This window comes from Delphinapterus leucas, chromosome 8, assembly GCF_059928025.1.
Source record: "Delphinapterus leucas isolate spDelLeu-1000000601 "Yukka" chromosome 8, BTC_Dleu_Yukka2, whole genome shotgun sequence".
In the NCBI taxonomy this organism is placed as follows: Eukaryota; Metazoa; Chordata; class Mammalia; order Artiodactyla; family Monodontidae; genus Delphinapterus; species Delphinapterus leucas.
Window position 1 is genome coordinate 69,678,509 of NC_143136.1, and position 19,633 is coordinate 69,698,141.

Sequence of the window (19,633 nt, forward strand, 5' to 3'; positions counted from 1 at the left end):
CACCCCTTAGACCCAGGCCGTCCTCCTTGGCCTCAGCCTACTCCTTCAACCGATTCCCTTTCTTTTCTCCTGTCTCTATTTTTTCTCTTGAGATTCTTCTTCCCAAGCATCACTCCTCTTCCTGTGTAAAGATGCAACCAAACCAAGAGTGGAAACTAAGCTCCTCGCCTTTTCCTCATTTTCGCCAACTCCAAGGATAAATACATAACTTTTTGTTTCAAGAGATATACAGAGGTGAAAAGACAAAAACCAAACAAACAAAAAGCTAGAATTGGAAAGTAACAGAAGCTACAGAATTTTGCAAGTAAATTCTATATGGCCTTGCTTCATGATTAATCGTTTCTGAATTCCTGGACCTTTGTGAAAGGAATTGTGGGAGCTATCTGCACTTTTCTTGATTTCTGTCGAGCATAGAGTTCCCTACATGGTGATAAGCAAACACTCAATAAACACTAACTATTTTTTCTAACATTTCTAACATTTTGTAGCAGCTTAATAAATGGTAGCTACCATTTTATTGTGCTCTCCATCCTAGCACACAAAGATGGCAACTAGGCCTTCTGTGTGATGTATTTTCATTTCAATAATGCTCTTCTTAAGTCTGAGAGTAAGGAGTACTTATCCCTGGGCAGCATCCCTGTTCCTATCCCCCACCTCCTTGGATCAAAAACAAATATTTTTTCAGAAATTTTGTGTGCAAGGCCCTCATAAAGGATATTGGCAGCTCTGAGGCAAAAGCAAGATTGAAGAAAGGAAGAGATATGATAAAGGAAGCTGAGGTGGGTGAGGATGCAGAATAAGACTGAGTGAGAGAGAAAGAAGAGGGAGATTATGTAGTGTGGAGAAATCCAAGTTCTCCTGGGCAGGGAGGACCTCTAGTACCTGCTGTGAAAGGAGAACCATCATTAGCCTAGCCTCAGGTCTCCCTGAAGTCCTCCTGTCTACCTTTGCACACTTTTTCTTTTATTGTTTTTTTTTGTTGTTGGTGGTGGTGGTGGTTTTGGCCTGCAGTGTTTTATACAAGTTTGTATTAGTTGTCAACTTTTTAAAATCAGAAGATTTCACATAGAAATGTACATTTTGGGCTTCTTTTTAAATATTAGATCTGGCAACATTGGGCCCAAGATAATAGTCGGCTGAGAAGCAGTTGTCTTTAGATTGACAGTGAGTTCTCCAGTTTGCTACATACCCCAATAGAAAATAGAAAATACTTTCTATTTTATTTACACAAGGTACCATATTCACTTACAACATCTGCTTGACTCCTATAAACACTTGGATTTTTAACCTTTGGACTGAAGAAGCTATAGTATTCTTCCTGAGATTAAAAATAGCAATCTACTGAATATGAAAAAACAGGGATTAGCATCCATAGTTATCCATTATCCACAATACCCAGTCCACTGTGCTCCTGGATACTTTGGTTATTTGTTCAACGAATTATTTATTGAGCGCCTTCTAACTACCAAGCACAGGTATAAGGCATGAATGACAAGGTCTCTGGCCTTAGGAAAGGACAATCTGATAATAAACAAGTAAATAAGTGAATTAATAGAGTATTTCAAATTCGTAAAAGTGCTACAGAAAGCAACTGGAGTGGAGGCTGTGTTAGACATCTAGGGCTGCCATGACAAAATATCACAGACTGGGTGGCTTAAACAACAGAAATTTATATTCTCACAGTTCTGGAGGCTGGAAGTCCATGATCAAGGTATAGTCAGCTTTAGTTTTTCTGGAGGCTTCTCTCCTTGGCTTGTAGATGGCTGCCTTCTTGTTTTGTCCTCATATGGCTTTTCCTCTGTGCATGTGCGCTCCTGGTGTCTCTTCCTCTTCCAATAAGGGCACCACCAGTTCTATCAGATTAGGGCTCCACCATTATGGTCTTACATAATCTTAATTACCTTGTTAAAGGACTTATCTACAAATACAGTTCCATTGAGGGTTAGAGTTTCAATTTATGTATTTTGGGGGGACACAATTCAGTTCATAACAGAAGTGGTCAAGGAAGGCTTCTCTGAGATTATATTTGAGCCAAGACCTTAAGGACGGAAGGACGCAAGCTGGGGGCTAGACCCTCAATGCAGAGGGAAAAGCAGATACAAAGGCTCTGAAGCAGGAAAGTATATTTGGGAAGTTCAAGGAATCAAAAGGAAAGTGATAGCTGTGAGGCCAAAATTATGTAAACAAATGAACACAGGAAAATACATATATACATATGTACTTATGACTGTACACACATATATAAAATTTATAGTGATTGCTTACTTAGGTAAGTAATAACTTATATAATTTATTTCAGAAGATATCTGAAGTCACAGATGATTTAGACAGAATATAAATCAATATTTTATAAGAATAAATATCATTTAGAATGTCTATATTTTAGGCAGAAAACCATTGTTACTATTATTATCATTATTGTTACTATTACTACTATTATAACCTCAACAACCACTTTTTATAAAATAAGATGTTTGTGAGACCAAATTGTCATCAAAGGAGATGTGAATATGTTTTTAAGGCTTAAAATTTTCCCAGTATCAACATTCAGAACTGTGAAACAGATTCCCTCAAATATCTTAAGAGTTTTAAGCTTATTTATTCACTGTTCTTTTGGAGGAAATATGGGGAAGTCTAAAGTGCTGAGGAAAAGTTTCAGAAAGTTCATGGACATAACGGAGCTTTTGAGTTGAGTGTAAACACATCAACCTTGCAGATTATATTTCTCTACTTTGCACTTGGATTTTAAAATCACAGAAGATGAATCTTGGAAAATTCTTTGAGTTTTGTCAAATTCTAAATAATTTAGAAAATAATCCAAGTCTTTGGATGACTCCTATTATGCAGAGGAGTTTACCTTTCTTTGATTTCCAAAGCGAATTGTTACAACTTACACAAGAATATCTAGTCACATACAGTCCTTGAGAAAAACATGTTCTAAAGTTCAAATAGGGGAGGTGGAATCAAGGCTAAAGGTTCTTAAGAACCAGAGACAGTCAAACTGAGCCTTAAAATCTAGCAACATGTTAGGCATAAATTAAAATAATATTTCAACGGGATAATCAATATTAATCAGTCTTTTACTTATTGGTTATTATATATAGAGCAAAGAATTTATTTTTCATTTTAGTATCCTTGTGAATTAACCAAAATTATGTAGTAAAAACAGAATCATTTACAATCTTTATTAACCTTTATTCCTGTTAATAATAAAAAAATAGGGTTGCTTAGTATCTAAATTAAAATTTTTTCAAACTGCTTATGGTTTTTATACTCGGTAGAAAAACTGATATGATAGGACTCCTTAAAGGAACGGGATAGAAAGACTGTCAAAAAATCAGATAACTTAGAAGAAAAGAACAAATTTCTGGAAAGATACAAACTACCACAATTCACTCAAGAATAAATAGAAAACCTGAATAGAACTATAACAACTGAAGAAGTTGATTTAGTGATTTTTAACTTCCTGCGAAGAAAACCCCAAGCCCAGCTGGCTTCACTGGTAAACTCTACCAAACTTTTTAAGAATTATTACCAATCCTTCACAAGCTCTTCCAAAAAATAAAGGAGAACACGTCTCAACTCACGCTGTAAGGCCAGTATTGCTGTGATACAAAAAATATTCAAAAACATTACAAGAAAAGAAGTTACAGACCAATAGTAGTTACAGACCAATATTTATTATGAATATAAATGGAAAAACACTCAACATAATACTAGCAAGTCAAATCCAGCAATGTATAAAAAGGACTATTCACCAAGACCAAGTGAGATTTATCCCAAGAATGCAAGGTTTAATATACAAAAATCAATTACTATAATAAGCTATATTAATAGAAAAAAGGACAAAAACGACATGGTCATTTCAATAGACACAGCAAAAGTTTTAACAAAACACAGCAGTAAAAACACAGCAGACTAGAAATAGGAGGAATTTCCTCTATCTGATAAAGGGCATCCACAAAAACCTCACAGCTAACATCACACGGGTGAAAGATTCAGTGCTCTTCCCCTAAGATCAAGAGCAAGACAGCATGTCTGCTCTTACTTGTGTTTAATATTTTATTGGTGGTTGTAACCAGGGCAATTAGATAAGGAAAAGAAATAAAAAGTATCCAGACTGGAAAGGAAAAAGTAAAACTATCTCTATTTGCAGATGACATTGTTTATAGAAAATCCTAAGGAATTCACCAAAAAATATTGGGACTAATAAACAAGTTGAGAAAATTTGCAAAACACAAAACCAATATATAAAAAATCATTTGGATTTCTATACATTACCAATAAACAATACAAAAATTATATAAATAAATGGAAAGAGATCCTATATTTATAGATCAGAAAACAGTATGTTTAAGATGGCAATACTCCCCAAATTTATCTGCGCATTAAATGCAATCCCTATCCAAATCCCAGATGACTTTTTCTTTTGCAGAAATTGACAAGCTGATTCCAAAATTCATATGGAAATGCAAGCGATCCATAATAGCTATATTGAAAATGAAGAACAAAGTTGGAGGAATCACACTTCCTTATTTCAAAACTTACTACAAAGCTTACATAATCAAGACCATGTGATACTGGCATAAGGATAGACATATAGGGACTTCCCTGGTGGCACAGTGGTTAAGAATCCACCTGCCAGTGCAGGGAACACAGGTTTGAGCTCTGGTCTGGGAAGATCCCACATGCCATGGAGCAGCTAAGCCCGTGCGCCACAACTACTGAGCCTGAGCTCCAGAGCCCGCAAGCCACAACTACTGAGCTCGCGTATCACAACTACTGAAACGCATGTGCCTAGAGCCTGTGCTCTGCAACAAGAGAAGCCCCCACTCATCGCAACTAGAGAAAGTCTGAGCGTAGCAACAAAAACCCAATGCAGCCAAAAATAAATAAATTTAAAAAAAAAGATAGACACATAGATCAATCAAATAGAACTGAGAGCCCAGAAATAAGTGTAAAAGCCTTACATTTATGGTTAATTGATTTTCAATAAGGATGCCATAGCAATTTAATGGAGAAAGTCTTTTCAACAATTGGACAACTGGATATCAACATGTAAAAAATGTTGGACCCACTTCCTCACACCATACATAAAAGTTAACTCAAAATGGATCAAAGATGTACATGTAAGAGCTAAAACTGTAAAACACTTAAAAACAAAACCTAGGGATAAATCTTCTTGTCCTTGGATTAGGCAGTGGTTTCTTAGATACGACCCAATGCACAAGCAACAAAGGAAAAAGTACATAAATTGGACTTCTTTGAAATTTAACACTTCGGTTGCAAAAGCTATCATCAAGGAAGTGAAAAGACTACCCACAAAATGGGGGGAAAATGTTTGCACATACATACATCTGATATGCAACTTGCATCCAGAATATATTTTTTAAAAACTCTTACAAATCAATAATAAAAGGCAAATAACCAAATTCAAAAAATAGACAAAGGATAGACATTTACCCCCCAAAAGATATAAAAGTGACCAATAAGCTCATGAAAAGAGACTCAACATCATTAGTCATTAGGAAAATGTAAATCAAAACCACAATGAAATACTAGGAATGAAATTACAGGTGTAGCAAATAGGCATCCATTACAGCCTGCCTAGTGAGAAATGACTTGGCCTTGGAGGTTCAGTAGAAGTGCAGGGAGTTGAGAGAGATTTTGGAGATAGAATTGTCAAACCTGGGTGCTGGACAAAGGCAGTAAAAGAAGAGGGAGCTCAAGGATAAATCCCAAGTATTTGAATTGAGGAACTACATGGACGACAGTTGCATTGACTTGCAGAAATTTGGAGGGACAGCATGGAATTCCTTTTTTCTTAGCTTTAGACATACTGATTTTTTAAAATTAATTTTTATCGGAGTACAGTTGCTTTACAATGTTGTGTTAGTTTTGCTGTTCAGCAAAGTGAATCAGTTATACATATACATCTATCCACTTTTTTTCAGATTTCCTTCCATTTAGGTCACCACAGAGCACTGAGTAGAATTCCCTGTGCTATACAGTAGGTTCTCATTAGTTACCTATTAGACATACTGATTTTGAAGTGCCTGTGAGATATGCAGGTGGAGGTGTTAAAGAGGAAGTTTAATATATCGTCTGGATCTCAGAGAAGAAATCCAGTGAGGGGTGAGGGGTGGCAGTGGGGGTGGGTGTGAGCCAGCTAAGAAGATGTGATAGAAACCCTGGGAGAATTAAATGGTTGAGGAAGGTGACTCTTTCTGAGGTCCCAAGTAAAACGAATATAAGCCACACCACAACTTAAAGCAGAGATTATAGGAAGATGAGCTGGCAAAGGAGACTGAGTGGGCCTTCAGATATAGACGAGGTTTATTTTCATCTTCAGGGTCACCAAAATATTCGGCATTTACCACCACGTTCTTGTGCATTATGTTGACCATACCCTATGACCTTTACTCCTGCAGAGGTCACGAAAAAAATAGCCCTAATTAACATAGCACAACAATAACATAATACACAAAATGAACTTAAACCTGACAATCACTTTGAATAACATATGTTGATCAGTGCTGCCTGTAGAGAGAACCATGGGAAATTCTTTCAGAACTGAGAGCTACTAGATTCTTCAGTGAGACATTGAAAGCTTATAGCGAACTCTTTGCTTTGACAAAACTCAAATGGTCTCATTTTCTCTTAACGTTCATTTTGAGGTATAATTATTCAACCCCCCTTGTGTGTTGCTTGGTTCTTGACCTTATTTTTGTGTTTGTTTTGTCTTGTTATATCACACGTATGCTTTCACTTTAAATCAAAAGGTAGTGGTAAAGTGTCCAGTCTCTAAAATTAGATGGAGCTGGATTTAAACCCCAGCTCTGTTATGTATTAGGCAAGTTACTTTAACTCTCTAATTTCCATTTCCTAATCTGTAAAATGGTGTTAATAATAATACTTAGAGAGTTGCTGTGAGTGTTTCACAGGACCACGCATGCAGAGTACTTGGTACTTATTAGAACTTAGTAAATTATAACACTTATTACTGGTCTAAAGCTACCTCAGTTCCATTTTTTTCAAAGTCGTCAGTCTTTGCCCAAATATAATGTTAGTTTTAAATAGTTTATTTCCCAACCAAATGTCTCCAACATTTGCCCCTGTGGTGCTCACTCCAAAAACAAACATGAGTTGATGCAATGGCTGGAGACATTGCCTATCTGAGGACAATATCTTTGCAGAGCCAGCAGAGAGACAGGTGCAGTGTGCCTGGGAGCCCACGTCACTTTCATTGGGGTGGCCTCATAAGCATCAGTTCCAAAACAAGTATGAAAGTGAGAACAAAAAGACCTACCAGCCCTTCGTGTGCTCACTTAATAAACCATATTTTCTCATTTAATTTATGATGAATATTAGAGCCGACATCAGATGTCTGTGTTCTGATACTTATTTGTAATTTTTTAGGACTAGAAAATTAAATGGCAGAAATAGAAATAGAACCCTAATAAAGAATAAATACAAAGTTTTAAGAAAGAATTAGGAGAATAGTGAATCATTATTTACTTGGGAATCATTTCTGTGAATTGTCATTTCTTGGATTCATAATTGAAATAATTTCCAGCTGTGCTTTAAAAAGTTGAAAACACAAATAATTAAACTATAGCAAATTGGAGTGTTTTGCAGTGTATAAATAACTGTGCTAAAGATGGGCCAAATTGACTATAGGGGCACTATCAAGAATTAAGTGTTAAGTGAGTGTCAGTTACGTATAGAAGAGAGATATGCTCTCAGAATTCTTTTCTACTTCTCAGCTACTTAGAGTTTAAAAATTATAGATGCCAAAACTAAACTTCCAAACTAATCAAAAGATTATAATTCAACATTAAAACATCATTTGGAAAAAGGCATGAAAATCCACGTATTCATTCAGTAATTATTAGTGGAATATTTTTCAGGTGACTAGAACTTGTTTAGTGTGATTGATGCCATAGAGATGCATTTTATACTGACTTGCACAGAAAGGCACACACACACACACACACACACACACATTCAATACACTAGAATACAATGACCCCTTCCCCTACCAGTGCTTTCCCTGTTATCTTGTTTAAATCTAATCTGGGGCAGAATCACTCCCTTTGCCCTTTCTCCACTGCTCAAGGATCAGCGGAGGGAATGTACCTAAGGGAGAGTCCATCTGGACAATGAGCAAGAGGACTGAATAGGGACATAAACATTACAGGCGACCGTTAACATTCCTTGAAAGCCATGATTAACATTAGCTGTGGGGAGTCTGTGCATGAAGTGTGAATTGCTACGCAGGCCAGACCCATCCACCTACCAGGGGTTTATAAGCAAGGAGCAATTCCACCGACAGGCACAGGAGGACATTGAACTAAGTACAATAGATTCAGTGAAATCACTAAATTTGGATTCTTTGCAGAAGAATCACCTGTGGGGCTTGGTAAAAACTGAAAATCAGGGCCTTATCTCCAGAGATTCTGAATCAGTAGATTTGAGATAAGGACTGGGAAACTTGCTTTTCAAAGAAGCACTCCAGCTAACTCCAAGGACAAAATTTTGATACATATTTAAAGGATGGCATGTCTAGGTAGAATTATACATGAAATTTACAACATGGACAGGAGGATAAAGAGTAAGGGCAGGTGTATCTTTGGGGGAGAATTAATGAAAACAAACTAAAATAAAATCTGTCCAGTTGATTTATTTTTTCATTCAACAAATACTTATCATGCTTCCACTGTATGCCGAGCACTGTCCTAGCTGGTACAAAGAACCAGAACTTGGATTGGAAATTATAAGTACATGTCTTATAACTCTTAATATGTGACCTAAAGCATTGTCTTAGAGCAGATACATTACTCTATTGCATTTATGAACATGTGGTCATTTTCAGCAGGAAGAAAAGAATGCCTAATTTAAATTCTCCCCATTTGATTTGGTATCACTCTGAGCCCAGCCTGATGCCAGGATAATCACACCTTCTGAGCCCATGTGAGGTTAGGAGTAATCACCTACCCCAAATCTGTGCCACAAGCCTATTTCCGCATAAACACAGCTGGCTCCTCTGGATGTGTTCTGTATATCCCCTTATCACTTCATTGGCGCTGGTGGGGCTTATTATCATTACAGTAATTAGTAGTACAATTAATATATATTTAAACTGCTTTATAGATATTGAGTTATAATATGACATATGTTAAGTTCTCTATGTAGATCATTGGTATTTATAGCTACTATGCACCCATTTAAAATAAATGACTAACTGGGAAGTAACATGAAATATAATCTCATGTAACTTTTGAGGATAATCTAAATTAGAGGTTAAAAAGAGTAAATAACCCTTGAAATCTTTTTTGGGAAATCTGATAAGGATCAGCATGATCATTAATGTTAAAAAAGGAAAATGAGTAAGAATTTTTAAAATAATTTGAAACTCTTGTTTTTTTATAAATTTTATTTATTCATATGTGGGATATTAGTACTAACCCTATTTATGATATAATTGGGCTATTTCACTTATGGAGCCCTAGGATGACCAAGATGTTCTAAGTATAACTGATGAATTCCATTATATTAGAATAAAAGTTAACCTTAATTACATATACTAATAGCTTAATCTGAAACTGCATTTCCCATACTGTGATTTTAGTAGATATTAAAAAAAAAAATCCCAGTGGTCAAATTAGTTTGAGAAACAATGATCAAAAATATTTATTTAAAAAAATATATATTTATTTGAAGACTACTGATAAGCGATGACAATAACAAAAGCTAACATTTATTGACTGCCAAGCATAGAGCTAAACATTTCATTTGAATTAGCTCACTTAATTTAACCTTCTATAAAAATGAAGATTAATTATAGCTAAGAATTTCTCAATTAAACATAATTGCAAGGAAAATTATATGCAAGGATACTTAAATAGGAAAATCTATTATATAAGTCATTATCCATAATCAAACCATTATTTATGCTAGACAAAAAAAGATATCACCAAGACTATATTCATTTATTGAATTAATATTGAAAAAAGTTTAAAGAAAAACAATTACCTAGTCTTTTGGTATTCACAATACAGGAATTCTCTAAATTAAAATTTTTTTCATCTATATGTTCAGGGTTGTGAGGACACAAATTAAATATATCTCAAAAGGAAAATAATTTCCATTGTAAATAGTGTTAGAATTTCCCCTTGACTATATTAGAAACAGATTACAATTTGCTCTTAAGAGAGTTAAATAAAATTGAATTAAAATACTTGGCAATTATACTAATGCTGTTGCAGTAAAATGGTAGTATTTTATTCATAGAATGGGAATTATAAAATCAGTGGTATGAATTTTGCACAAGACCATCTAATTAAATAGAAGCACTTTCATTATGAATAATTGTATGGCATGTACAACCTTACTTAGGATGCAAAAAACCTGTACAAAGATGATTAGTAGAATAATCTGATGTTATGAAGTATTTAGTGCCTGGTTGCCTAGGGGTTCATCAGCCACTTATGTTCTTATAGCTACAGGATAAGTTTTAGTAAATTGAGAAAATAACTCATGGTCCTAATCAAAAGTATGGAGCATACATACATCAGTGTGAATCAGTTAAAGCTGCAGAAGATGCTATTCTCCAGTTGGTCAGTTCGACCTCATCACATGGCAGTGCATTTATGTGACTATAAGGTTAATAGAGCATGTTGTGTCTCAAATTTCAAAACCTAATGTGGTAAAATTGGAAGGTATTATCAGCATTTTCTAGTCCAGTCCTTTATACTACAGATGAGCAAGCTGTGATGCCAGAGATTAACTTACTTAAGTCATATAGGAAATTAGTAGTAGAACCATTCTGTAAAGAAGAGGGCACAAATCTCATCCGTCCACCCATCAATCCTTCATTTCATGAATTCATTCATTCAACAAGTATTTATTAAATGCCTATTATGTGCTAGACACTAGGGATGTGGCGGTGAGCAAAACTTAGACATGGTCTCTGTCCTTATGGTGACTGTTTTGAGAATACAGTGGGAGGTGAAGAAATATGAATAAAATAATCACTCAAATACATACAAGATTACAAACCAAGACAAATGTTCTTAAAAAAGGGAACCTGGCCTATGGTAATGTATAAGAAGGGAACCAGACCTAAACCAGGGGATCAGGAAGGGCTTTCCAGAGAAAGTGGCACTTATATTAAGCACTAAAGGCGGAAGAGAAGTTATAAGGAGAAGGGAGAGGGTGGGAAGAGGTTCAGTAGCCCTGGAGAAAGAAATCAGTATTTGAGAAACAGAAAGCCCAGCATGTTTGGAGTCTACAAAGTAGTGAGAGTGGGGCAAGAAGGGGCTGGAGAGGTAGACCATTCCAGACCAGCTAGGGCCTATAGTCCAGACTAACATTTTTGGTCTTTATCTTAAGAGTCATAGAAAGCTGTGGAAGAGTTTAGCAGGAAGATATAAATGTATAGCTCATCTTTGACAGTTTTATTTTTACATGAACAAATACCAGATTCATACATGCTATTCAAGGTATAGGACACTTTTCTAAGTTTTGATTCTGTAAGTGATGGCCTGGAGAAGGGGTAAGGTGGGAGGGATGGAGAACAGGAATATGGATTGAAGAAGGTTTGGAAGTTGGTTGCCACAGTTTCTGGTATATCTGACTGTTTCAGGGCTCTATAATGAATTTGTTCTGATAATGGAAATCACGTTTGAAACATAAAATTGTTTTGGAGGGCTCAAATACAGGAGAAATTTGCTTGTGGTTTGTGAGCTACTTTAGGTTAGTTTTTATATGGAAAACCTCTACTCTTGGAATTTCCAAGATCATTTTTATAGATGATGTGGTTTTCTTTTCTTCTGGTCCATTTTCTCTTTATAAAAACCCCTAGCCAGGAAAAGAAATTATCTACCTTCATTAATGCCTCTCTTGAGATGTCTGAAGGTAAGGACTCTGGATGATGTCATCTGATCAACTGGGATGCTAAAATATATCACTGATAAATCAGTAGAAATCCAAGCCAAGCATATGTGAGGAACTACAATGAACTGCTTAAAAGGCAAAGTTTTTAGTGAAACCTGCATGGTCTGCAATCCCAGGTTTGCAAGACCTAGAGTTATCGGAACCTCCTCTCATCTTTCTTCTTAAAAACCTCTGAAAATTCTTCACTGTCTGAAGAATAATGTCCCTGCTTCTCAGTGTGGTCCCCGTCACACTCCTCAAGATTTTCGCACCAGTGTTTCTTTCCAGGCAATCAGACTACTTCTCTAAGCCTCATTAGCTTGTCTATCCAAAAGGAAATACTACTCAGAGCTATTAAGACAAGAGTTAAACAAGTATTTAGCAATGGCAGATCTTTTCATTATATGAGGAATAACAGATGAGAGACGTTTGAGTTATTCATCTCCTTTTAAGTAATAATATGTTTCCTCCTCCCCCAAAGTTCATAACTCTGAAGGAAGTACAACAAGAGCACTCACACTGAAGGATATTTTAAATGGGACATTTTCTTATAAAACATTTTTTCCAAACTGGATTTCAGGTAAGTGAATTATTTCTTTACCTTTTGTTTTTCTTTAAATGTATGATTTTTGGTTTTTATTTTTATTGCCAAAAATTCTCTATGGTAACATAAGCCATCTTAGTTGAAATGGATAAAAACAGCAATTATTTAGATAAGTCAAGTGGTCAACAAAACATTTTTTCACAGAACTATTTAGACAGGGTTTGTCCAATAGTAATGATGCCAGTACAGTAGTAGCTCTAGCAGAACAGTAAAATCTGAGAGTGCACTGTTAGAATAAACTGATCATATGATAGAGCTTTTCAGAATGGGAAATAAGCACCTATTTAGAAGAGGTCATGAGAATTTTACCAAAAGAAAAATTCCATTGTTGATCTAGATAATCTGAGAAATGAACAAATCCTAAATTGAAGACAAATCCTTTAAGGTCCATAAAATTGATATTTGCATATAGTTTTTCAAAATAGCATGTTGTCAAAAGAGCCTAATCAAACAAGTGGTAAGAGCAACTAAATTGTTTATATTATATATAATTTATATCTAAAGTGCCACTAAACACAATAGAATATTTTCATTTTCTCTTTAGAATATAATAAGCATATAAAATAGGTTTTTAACTAAGTCAAACACAGCCTAAATGGAATATATATTTTTTTATTGCAGAAGAAACATACAATTTTAAACTGGTTTATTCTCTTTGTAACACAGAGAAAATCCAAATTTACTCCTAAGCACCCTGAACTGGTTAGAATAAGGCTCCTATTAGTAAATATGACATTTTTGTGTAATGTAGAAAAACAACCCCCTTTCCTCTCCTCCACCATCAACTTACTATCATATTTTAAATTTGACAAGGCAATATGTACCAGACAGAGAGGAAAAAGAAAGTCAGTATGTGAAATAAGAGAGGTTTCTCTTTGTTATAAATGTATTTTCTGTTAAGGGAGATCATTTCAAGTTTTGTTTTCCTTCTTATTTAAAGGACAAGAATATCTTCGTCAATCTACAGATAATAATATAGTATTTTATAATATTGAAACAGGAGAATCATATACTATTTTGAGTAATACCACCATGGTATGTATCCTCCATTATCTTCCTCCTCAAAAACCTCTGTCAGCTCTTCACTGACCAAAGAACAGAGTCCAAACAACTGAGCACCTGATCTGGACCCAACATGCCATCTCAGCTCCATCCCCCACCGCAGTTTTCCTCCCATTCTCTCTTCTAGTCACACTAGATTATCGACCTTGCCCACTCAAATCACCTAGCATTTTCCTTCCTCTGTGGAACAGGTATCCTATGAGATAAAATGTACAAACTCAGTTCTTGTAGTCAGGCAAACTGAGGTTCAAATCCTGGCTCTGTCATTTACTAGTTATGGAGCCTTGGGTAAGATTCCACATTATTCCATCCTCGTCATGCCTCAGGTTCTTCCTCTGTAAAGTAGGAATAATAATACCTCTTTGGTTAGTATAAGAATTAAATTAACATTTGAAAGTGCTTAGGACAGTACCTAATAAAGGCTCAGTGACTGGTCCTATGATACATAAGAACATGTTATTCTGTCCTCCTGGACTCTCAGAACTCCTACTTTCTCTACCTTCAAGAGCCTAGTAATCTTTTAGAGTCAAGCTCAGCTATTTCTCCTTCTCTGTGCAACAAACCGTCTTATCATTTGCATTCAATCACTTCCTGTTTAACACTTTTGCAATGTTATATCTCTTTTATAAAATTTTCTAAATTGTAATGTTTTTTATTTAGAAGTTTACTATTATAAGCTTCTTGAAATCACAAAGTATATCCTATTTACCACATCCTCATCCCCTAATGTGTAGTAAATTTCTTTGTATACAGTAGGTACTTCTTAAACTTTAAAAAAATTGCTTTGAATGTATATGTGGGAGTATATCGATGATATAATATTCTTTTAGAACTACAAATTTATATGGCTCTGTTATTTTTTCTGTATTCTAATCAACTTCTTCATAATTTCAGAAAAGTGTGAATGCTTCAAATTATGGTTTATCACCTGATCGGCAATTTGCATATCTAGAAAGTGATTATTCAAAGGTATTGACTATTTAATTTGGGTTTATCTGATTGTATCTCCCACTAGCCCATAGATTGGTTTATAAAAGTAAGAGGAAGCAAGAGTCTATCTTTATCTCTAAATATTCAAGAAATTGATGCACTTCTAGCTGAGCCCCCAAAGCATAACAGAAACATATACAAATCATTCAGAATTTGGCATTCTTGTCTGGTTATCATCAAGTAGTAGAAACTACTTTCATCTTAAGGGAAAAACTTATTTTGGGGGCACTGATATTCATCAGAAAAAAAGTCATTTGGTATCATGAATCATTAGTCAATTCTCACATATTTTAACCTTGTTGATATTTATTATTATTGAAAATGGAAAAATCAAGATATACTTTATTTAATTCACTTGCTTTTTAAGGAACCCCCATACTGTTCTCCATAGTGGCTGTTTCAATTTACATTCCCACCAATAGTGCAAGAGGGTTCCCTTTTCTCCACAGTCAGTATATATATATATATATATATATATATATATATATATATATATAAAAATTAACCCTGGTAGACCAGGGGTTTAAATCTGTGTCTTCGAAAGCCTAGTGTAGGAGAATCCCGCATAGCCGGACTATTAGGCCTTACTTAATTTCCCCCTCCTGAATGAAGTTGTGGATGGAAGATAATCACCTTATTTTTTCTACTTTTGCTGGTAAAAGGAAAGAAGAATTTACTATCAAATTCAACTTCTAATAGTTACTCTTAGATCAAGAACCTTTTGTTTTAACTGCCATTTTTCATATTCTACTTGAGATGCAAAACTCCCTTAATACACAGAATGAAAAGTCAAGCTTGCCCCTCCCCCATTGTTCAGACAGCTGATTATTTTCCAGTGGACCAGGTCTTGGTCACCTGCAATCTTCAGAAAGATATGTTTCAATCCACTGGAGCTTCCTTGCCAAAAGTTTGAAAGCCCTTTAGGAAACAAAATCCAGAATAATACTTGCTTTATTCACTAACCACAGCACAAATAAACTTAATGAGAACCGAGCAGTTTTTTTTTCTGGAGGAATTATACGCTATATATCTCTTATTTATTTTTTCAGTCTCTACTATTTTAAAAAACTATGCTCAAAGAAAAGCAAGCATTTTGCAACAAAACTATATGTTGAATAACTTCTCTTCACCCAATTTTAAAGGGTTATTATCATAATAATTACCCAGGTGCAGGGTAATCTTTATGGGACTTGGAAATTATAGTGGTTTTACTTCAATCAAGGTAAAGCATAAGGGGAACATTTTTTAGGGTAGAGTGTGTCAGAGAAATGCTTTTTATGTTAAGAAATGTCTTTGGATATGCTTTTTATGGAGTGAGGGTTGAATCACTGCTGAGATTAGTTCTGGAATTTGGATGAACAGCACAAAAGTCCACAGTAAAACTCTTTAAATGAGACTCATTTAGAATTGAAACATGTCTTTCCTAGTGCTTTGTGAAAATAGTCCTTTTATAATTCTGAACCTTGAATTGAGTGACCTATGATTATATGTTATTGACCTGAGCTTTTGAAGAATCATGATTTGTCTTTGCCTCTTCTTCCTGACAGCTTTGGAGATACTCTTACACAGCAACGTATCACATCTACCACCTTACAAATGGGTAAAACTTCATGTCTTTTTATTAACACTACTTAAGTCTCATATAGAGACTTTTTCACTCCAGACTCTGATTTGAGATTAAGACTGCGTTCTCTTGTTTCTGGTCTTAATTTCTTACTTCTTTACAATATATGTATACCTATACAACTTAAGAAATTCAAAGAACTACTCCCTTGGAATAGTCACCTCTTTTTATTTGACTAATATCTTACATTTTTATACACTCTATAGTTTTCCTACTTTTGAACACCAAATTATAAATATATAATTTATAAAAGTACACATATTTATAAAAGTACCAAAAATGCATGGGAATGATACAAAATGTTGGGGAGAGGGGGCTCCTTCACTGGAAGGAAGCAGAAGGGAGGGAGATGCAGCATTAAATTTAAATTTAATTGATTTTAAGCGAATTGTTTTTTAAAATGTAAAATGTTAATATCTTTTAAATTTAGATGTTAAATTTACATCTATTATTTTTTTATCTTTATGTTTAATTATTTGAAATATATACAGCTTAAAATAAAAAAAATTAAATGAATGAGTAGGTAGGCAAAGGACTGAGGGAGAGAATTCCTGGCAGAAAGAACAACATGTAAAGGCCCAAAAGGAAATGAAAGCACGGAGTGTTGGGGAAACTCAAAAGTAGGTCAGTTGAGTTGAAATTGGAGGAGGGCATGCTTACTAGTAGGAGGTAGTGTAAGTTTAGGAAGGAGTTGAGGCCAGAAATCATGGACCAAATAATAATGAGGAAATCATTAAGAAGAGTTTAGATCTCATTCTGATGACAATAGGGAATCACTGAACGGTTTTAGATGGGAAATGACATAATCAGATCTGCACTTTAGAAAAATCTTTCTAAGTATGGACAATGAATTGGTTAAATTACTCATCTTAATGTGGTATCCTACTTGCTGTTATATAAAAGTGAAAATAATTGTATGGCTTGAAGAGGCACTGAAAAATCTTATGGTCTATTTCCCCTTTTGTCTAGTAAGAACACAAAAATTTTTTTGAACTTTATGTTTCTACTTCTTTTAAATGTCCAGAAAAGAATAACTCTGATCTTCTTAAACTGTCAAATCAAGAAATAGGAACTGCTATGTAACGTAGACTCTAAATCCATCTAATGCACTCTGAGTCTTTTTCTCTGTATCCACATTGTTACCAAATTCAAGAAGTGTTTATTGAGCACTTACTATGTGAAAAGCATATGTGGGGAGACACAAATGAGCTTGAGGCACCAACCCTATTCTCAAGAAACTTTTAGACTAGTGAAGTGGAAACCTTACTCTTTCAGTAGAATTTCTTAAGGCTTTAATCATTTCCTTGTTTTTCTTTTAATCATTTTGAAATTCTCCACGTCCTACCTATGTTGAGGTTCACCAAATTAAACAGCACTCCAAAAGAAGGTGACAATACTAATATTTCAATCATGGTTTGTATAAGCTTTATGGCCTAGAATCATTTTAAATATTTAGCTTTTGTGCAGTGAATTTAATCAAACCACTATTTTGTTTGTTTTCTTCTTGCACAACCATCTAATTTGCCAGATTGGTTTTTTGTCAGGTAAATATACCATAATTTAAGGAGTGAAGAATGACAAATTTGTTGAGATTCAAGGCAAGATGGAATATCACTCATTCCAAGTCTTCTATGTGCCTCCAAAATGTTTATAAAAAATCTACCATAGAGAAAATGAAGATAGTTCTGATTTCAAGCAAGGGAAGGATTACTGAGGAGATGACAGCCTTTGTAAAGCACGCTCCTCCACTTTCTCTCATACTGTAAAACACAGACAATGACAGCTGTGGTGACCTGCCTGCCATGAAGAAGCTGTGCACTGAGATTTTCAGCTTGGTGCTGTCTGCATGCTTGCATAGATGATTCCATGGTATATGGAAACCTAAGGCAGTGTTACAATGTCAAAGGTAACATGGACACCGGTTTGAGAGAGAATTGTAAATGAGGGATGAATGTCTTCTGGGACGTTCTTTTGCCTGTGCCCTCGTATGTTGATCTGTTCCAGACTTCCCAGGGGCCTGGTGCTCATAAACTGCCCTCCAGCAATCAGGATTCCCACTGCAGCACCAATAGTCTCCTTCCTCCGGGGACATCACTCTTTCTCCAGTCAAAGCTGATCTGTCCAGTGCCATGTTCCCTCATTGGTTGCTAGGCCTCATACTTCATGACCTAATAAGTTAAATCAAGGTAACGTGTACTGCACATCTTCACAGGTGTCCAAAATTTAAAAGAATGGGAAAAGTAGAAATATCAAGCATATGTTTAGGTCCAGGTTGGAGAGATTTTTTTTGGAGGGGGCAGACAAGGAGTCTTCCTTCAGGTTCTTCACATTATACTTTGGAGGCAGGTCTTGTTTTGCATCTCCACAAAAGCATTCTTGATGAAACTATTCATACAGTCTTCAAGAAGATAATAGTCAAAACTTAAGCACAGCATCCTACAACTCTTTAACACTTATAAAACTCTGAACGCATCCTTGCTGAAGAACTGTAGAAACTCCACAGTGCAAGTCAGTCAATTGAGTATTTGCAGGGCGACTCTAAGCATCAAAGTGAGATTTTTGGTCAATAATATATTTGAAATTTTCCCATGGGTGGAGTGGAGGACTTTCAAGCTTAAGGCATACTGCCCAGTATATGATCTGTTTTTTCAGTTTAGCTTGAGATCAGATGTTCCTTTCCTTTTCTGATTTCAAGTCAGATCCCTGGGGAGATTGTCAAATGGCATCTTATTTTCAAAAATTTGAAATGCATATGCATTCACAGAGATGGCGGTTGTGAATGAAAATGTGGAAGAGTACATATTAAACTTCAGCACAATTATAGAATTTCAGAGCTGGAAGGCTTCAGCAACCATCTCAGCCTGGTGTGTACACATTTTACAGTCCTGAGGGTTAAAAGGCTTGAGTTTAATGAGGGGTCTTCCAAGAGCTAGTGATATGATGTTTAAAAAGTCATATCATTTCTCTAACCTCAAGTTTATTTTTTATAAGATGAGGGGGGTTCCATTAGGTAATTTCTGGAGGTATTCCCACTTTCTCAGTCTATAACCCTTTAGTCCACTCACCTCAATATAAAAGGTCAGAAGTTAAATGACCTGTAAGTAACTAGTGAAGAATTCCAGCTACTACCCCATGTCCTCTGTCCCACGTTGTCACATTTTTTCCATTAGGTTTGAAGAAGCAGAAACGATGATGCTTTATGTTTATTGTTTGTTTATTTTTTTCTTTTTATACCTGTTATTTGCATTGAACAGCAAAGTTTATTTATTTATTTTCTTTCTTTTCTTCTAGAGAGTTTATAAGAAGAAATGAGCTTCCTCGTCCAATTCAATATTTATGCTGGTCGCCTGTTGGGAGTAAATTAGTAAATGTTTAAATTATAGAAGTGTTTAATCATTCAAATAAAAGAGGAGCCA

General features: G+C 35.2%; 1 protein-coding gene across 6 annotated transcripts in view; it reads left to right on the forward strand.

Moving 5' to 3' along the window:
• The window catches only part of FAP (fibroblast activation protein alpha), a 71,123-nt gene that overhangs the window by 3,611 nt on the left and 47,879 nt on the right, over window positions 1–19,633 (forward strand). For 2 of the 6 annotated variants that reach the window (XM_022569892.2, XM_089916755.1), the window contains exons 3-7: window positions 12,419–12,517; window positions 13,482–13,576; window positions 14,498–14,572; window positions 16,141–16,193; window positions 19,509–19,581. In XM_022569892.2, the coding sequence (XP_022425600.2) occupies window positions 12,419–12,517; window positions 13,482–13,576; window positions 14,498–14,572; window positions 16,141–16,193; window positions 19,509–19,581 (395 nt within the window). Of the gene's footprint in view, window positions 1–12,418; window positions 12,518–13,481; window positions 13,577–14,497; window positions 14,573–16,140; window positions 19,582–19,633 lie in introns of those variants that run through there. The other 4 variants (XM_089916757.1, XM_089916758.1, XM_089916759.1 and 1 more) reach the window with 4 other exon arrangements.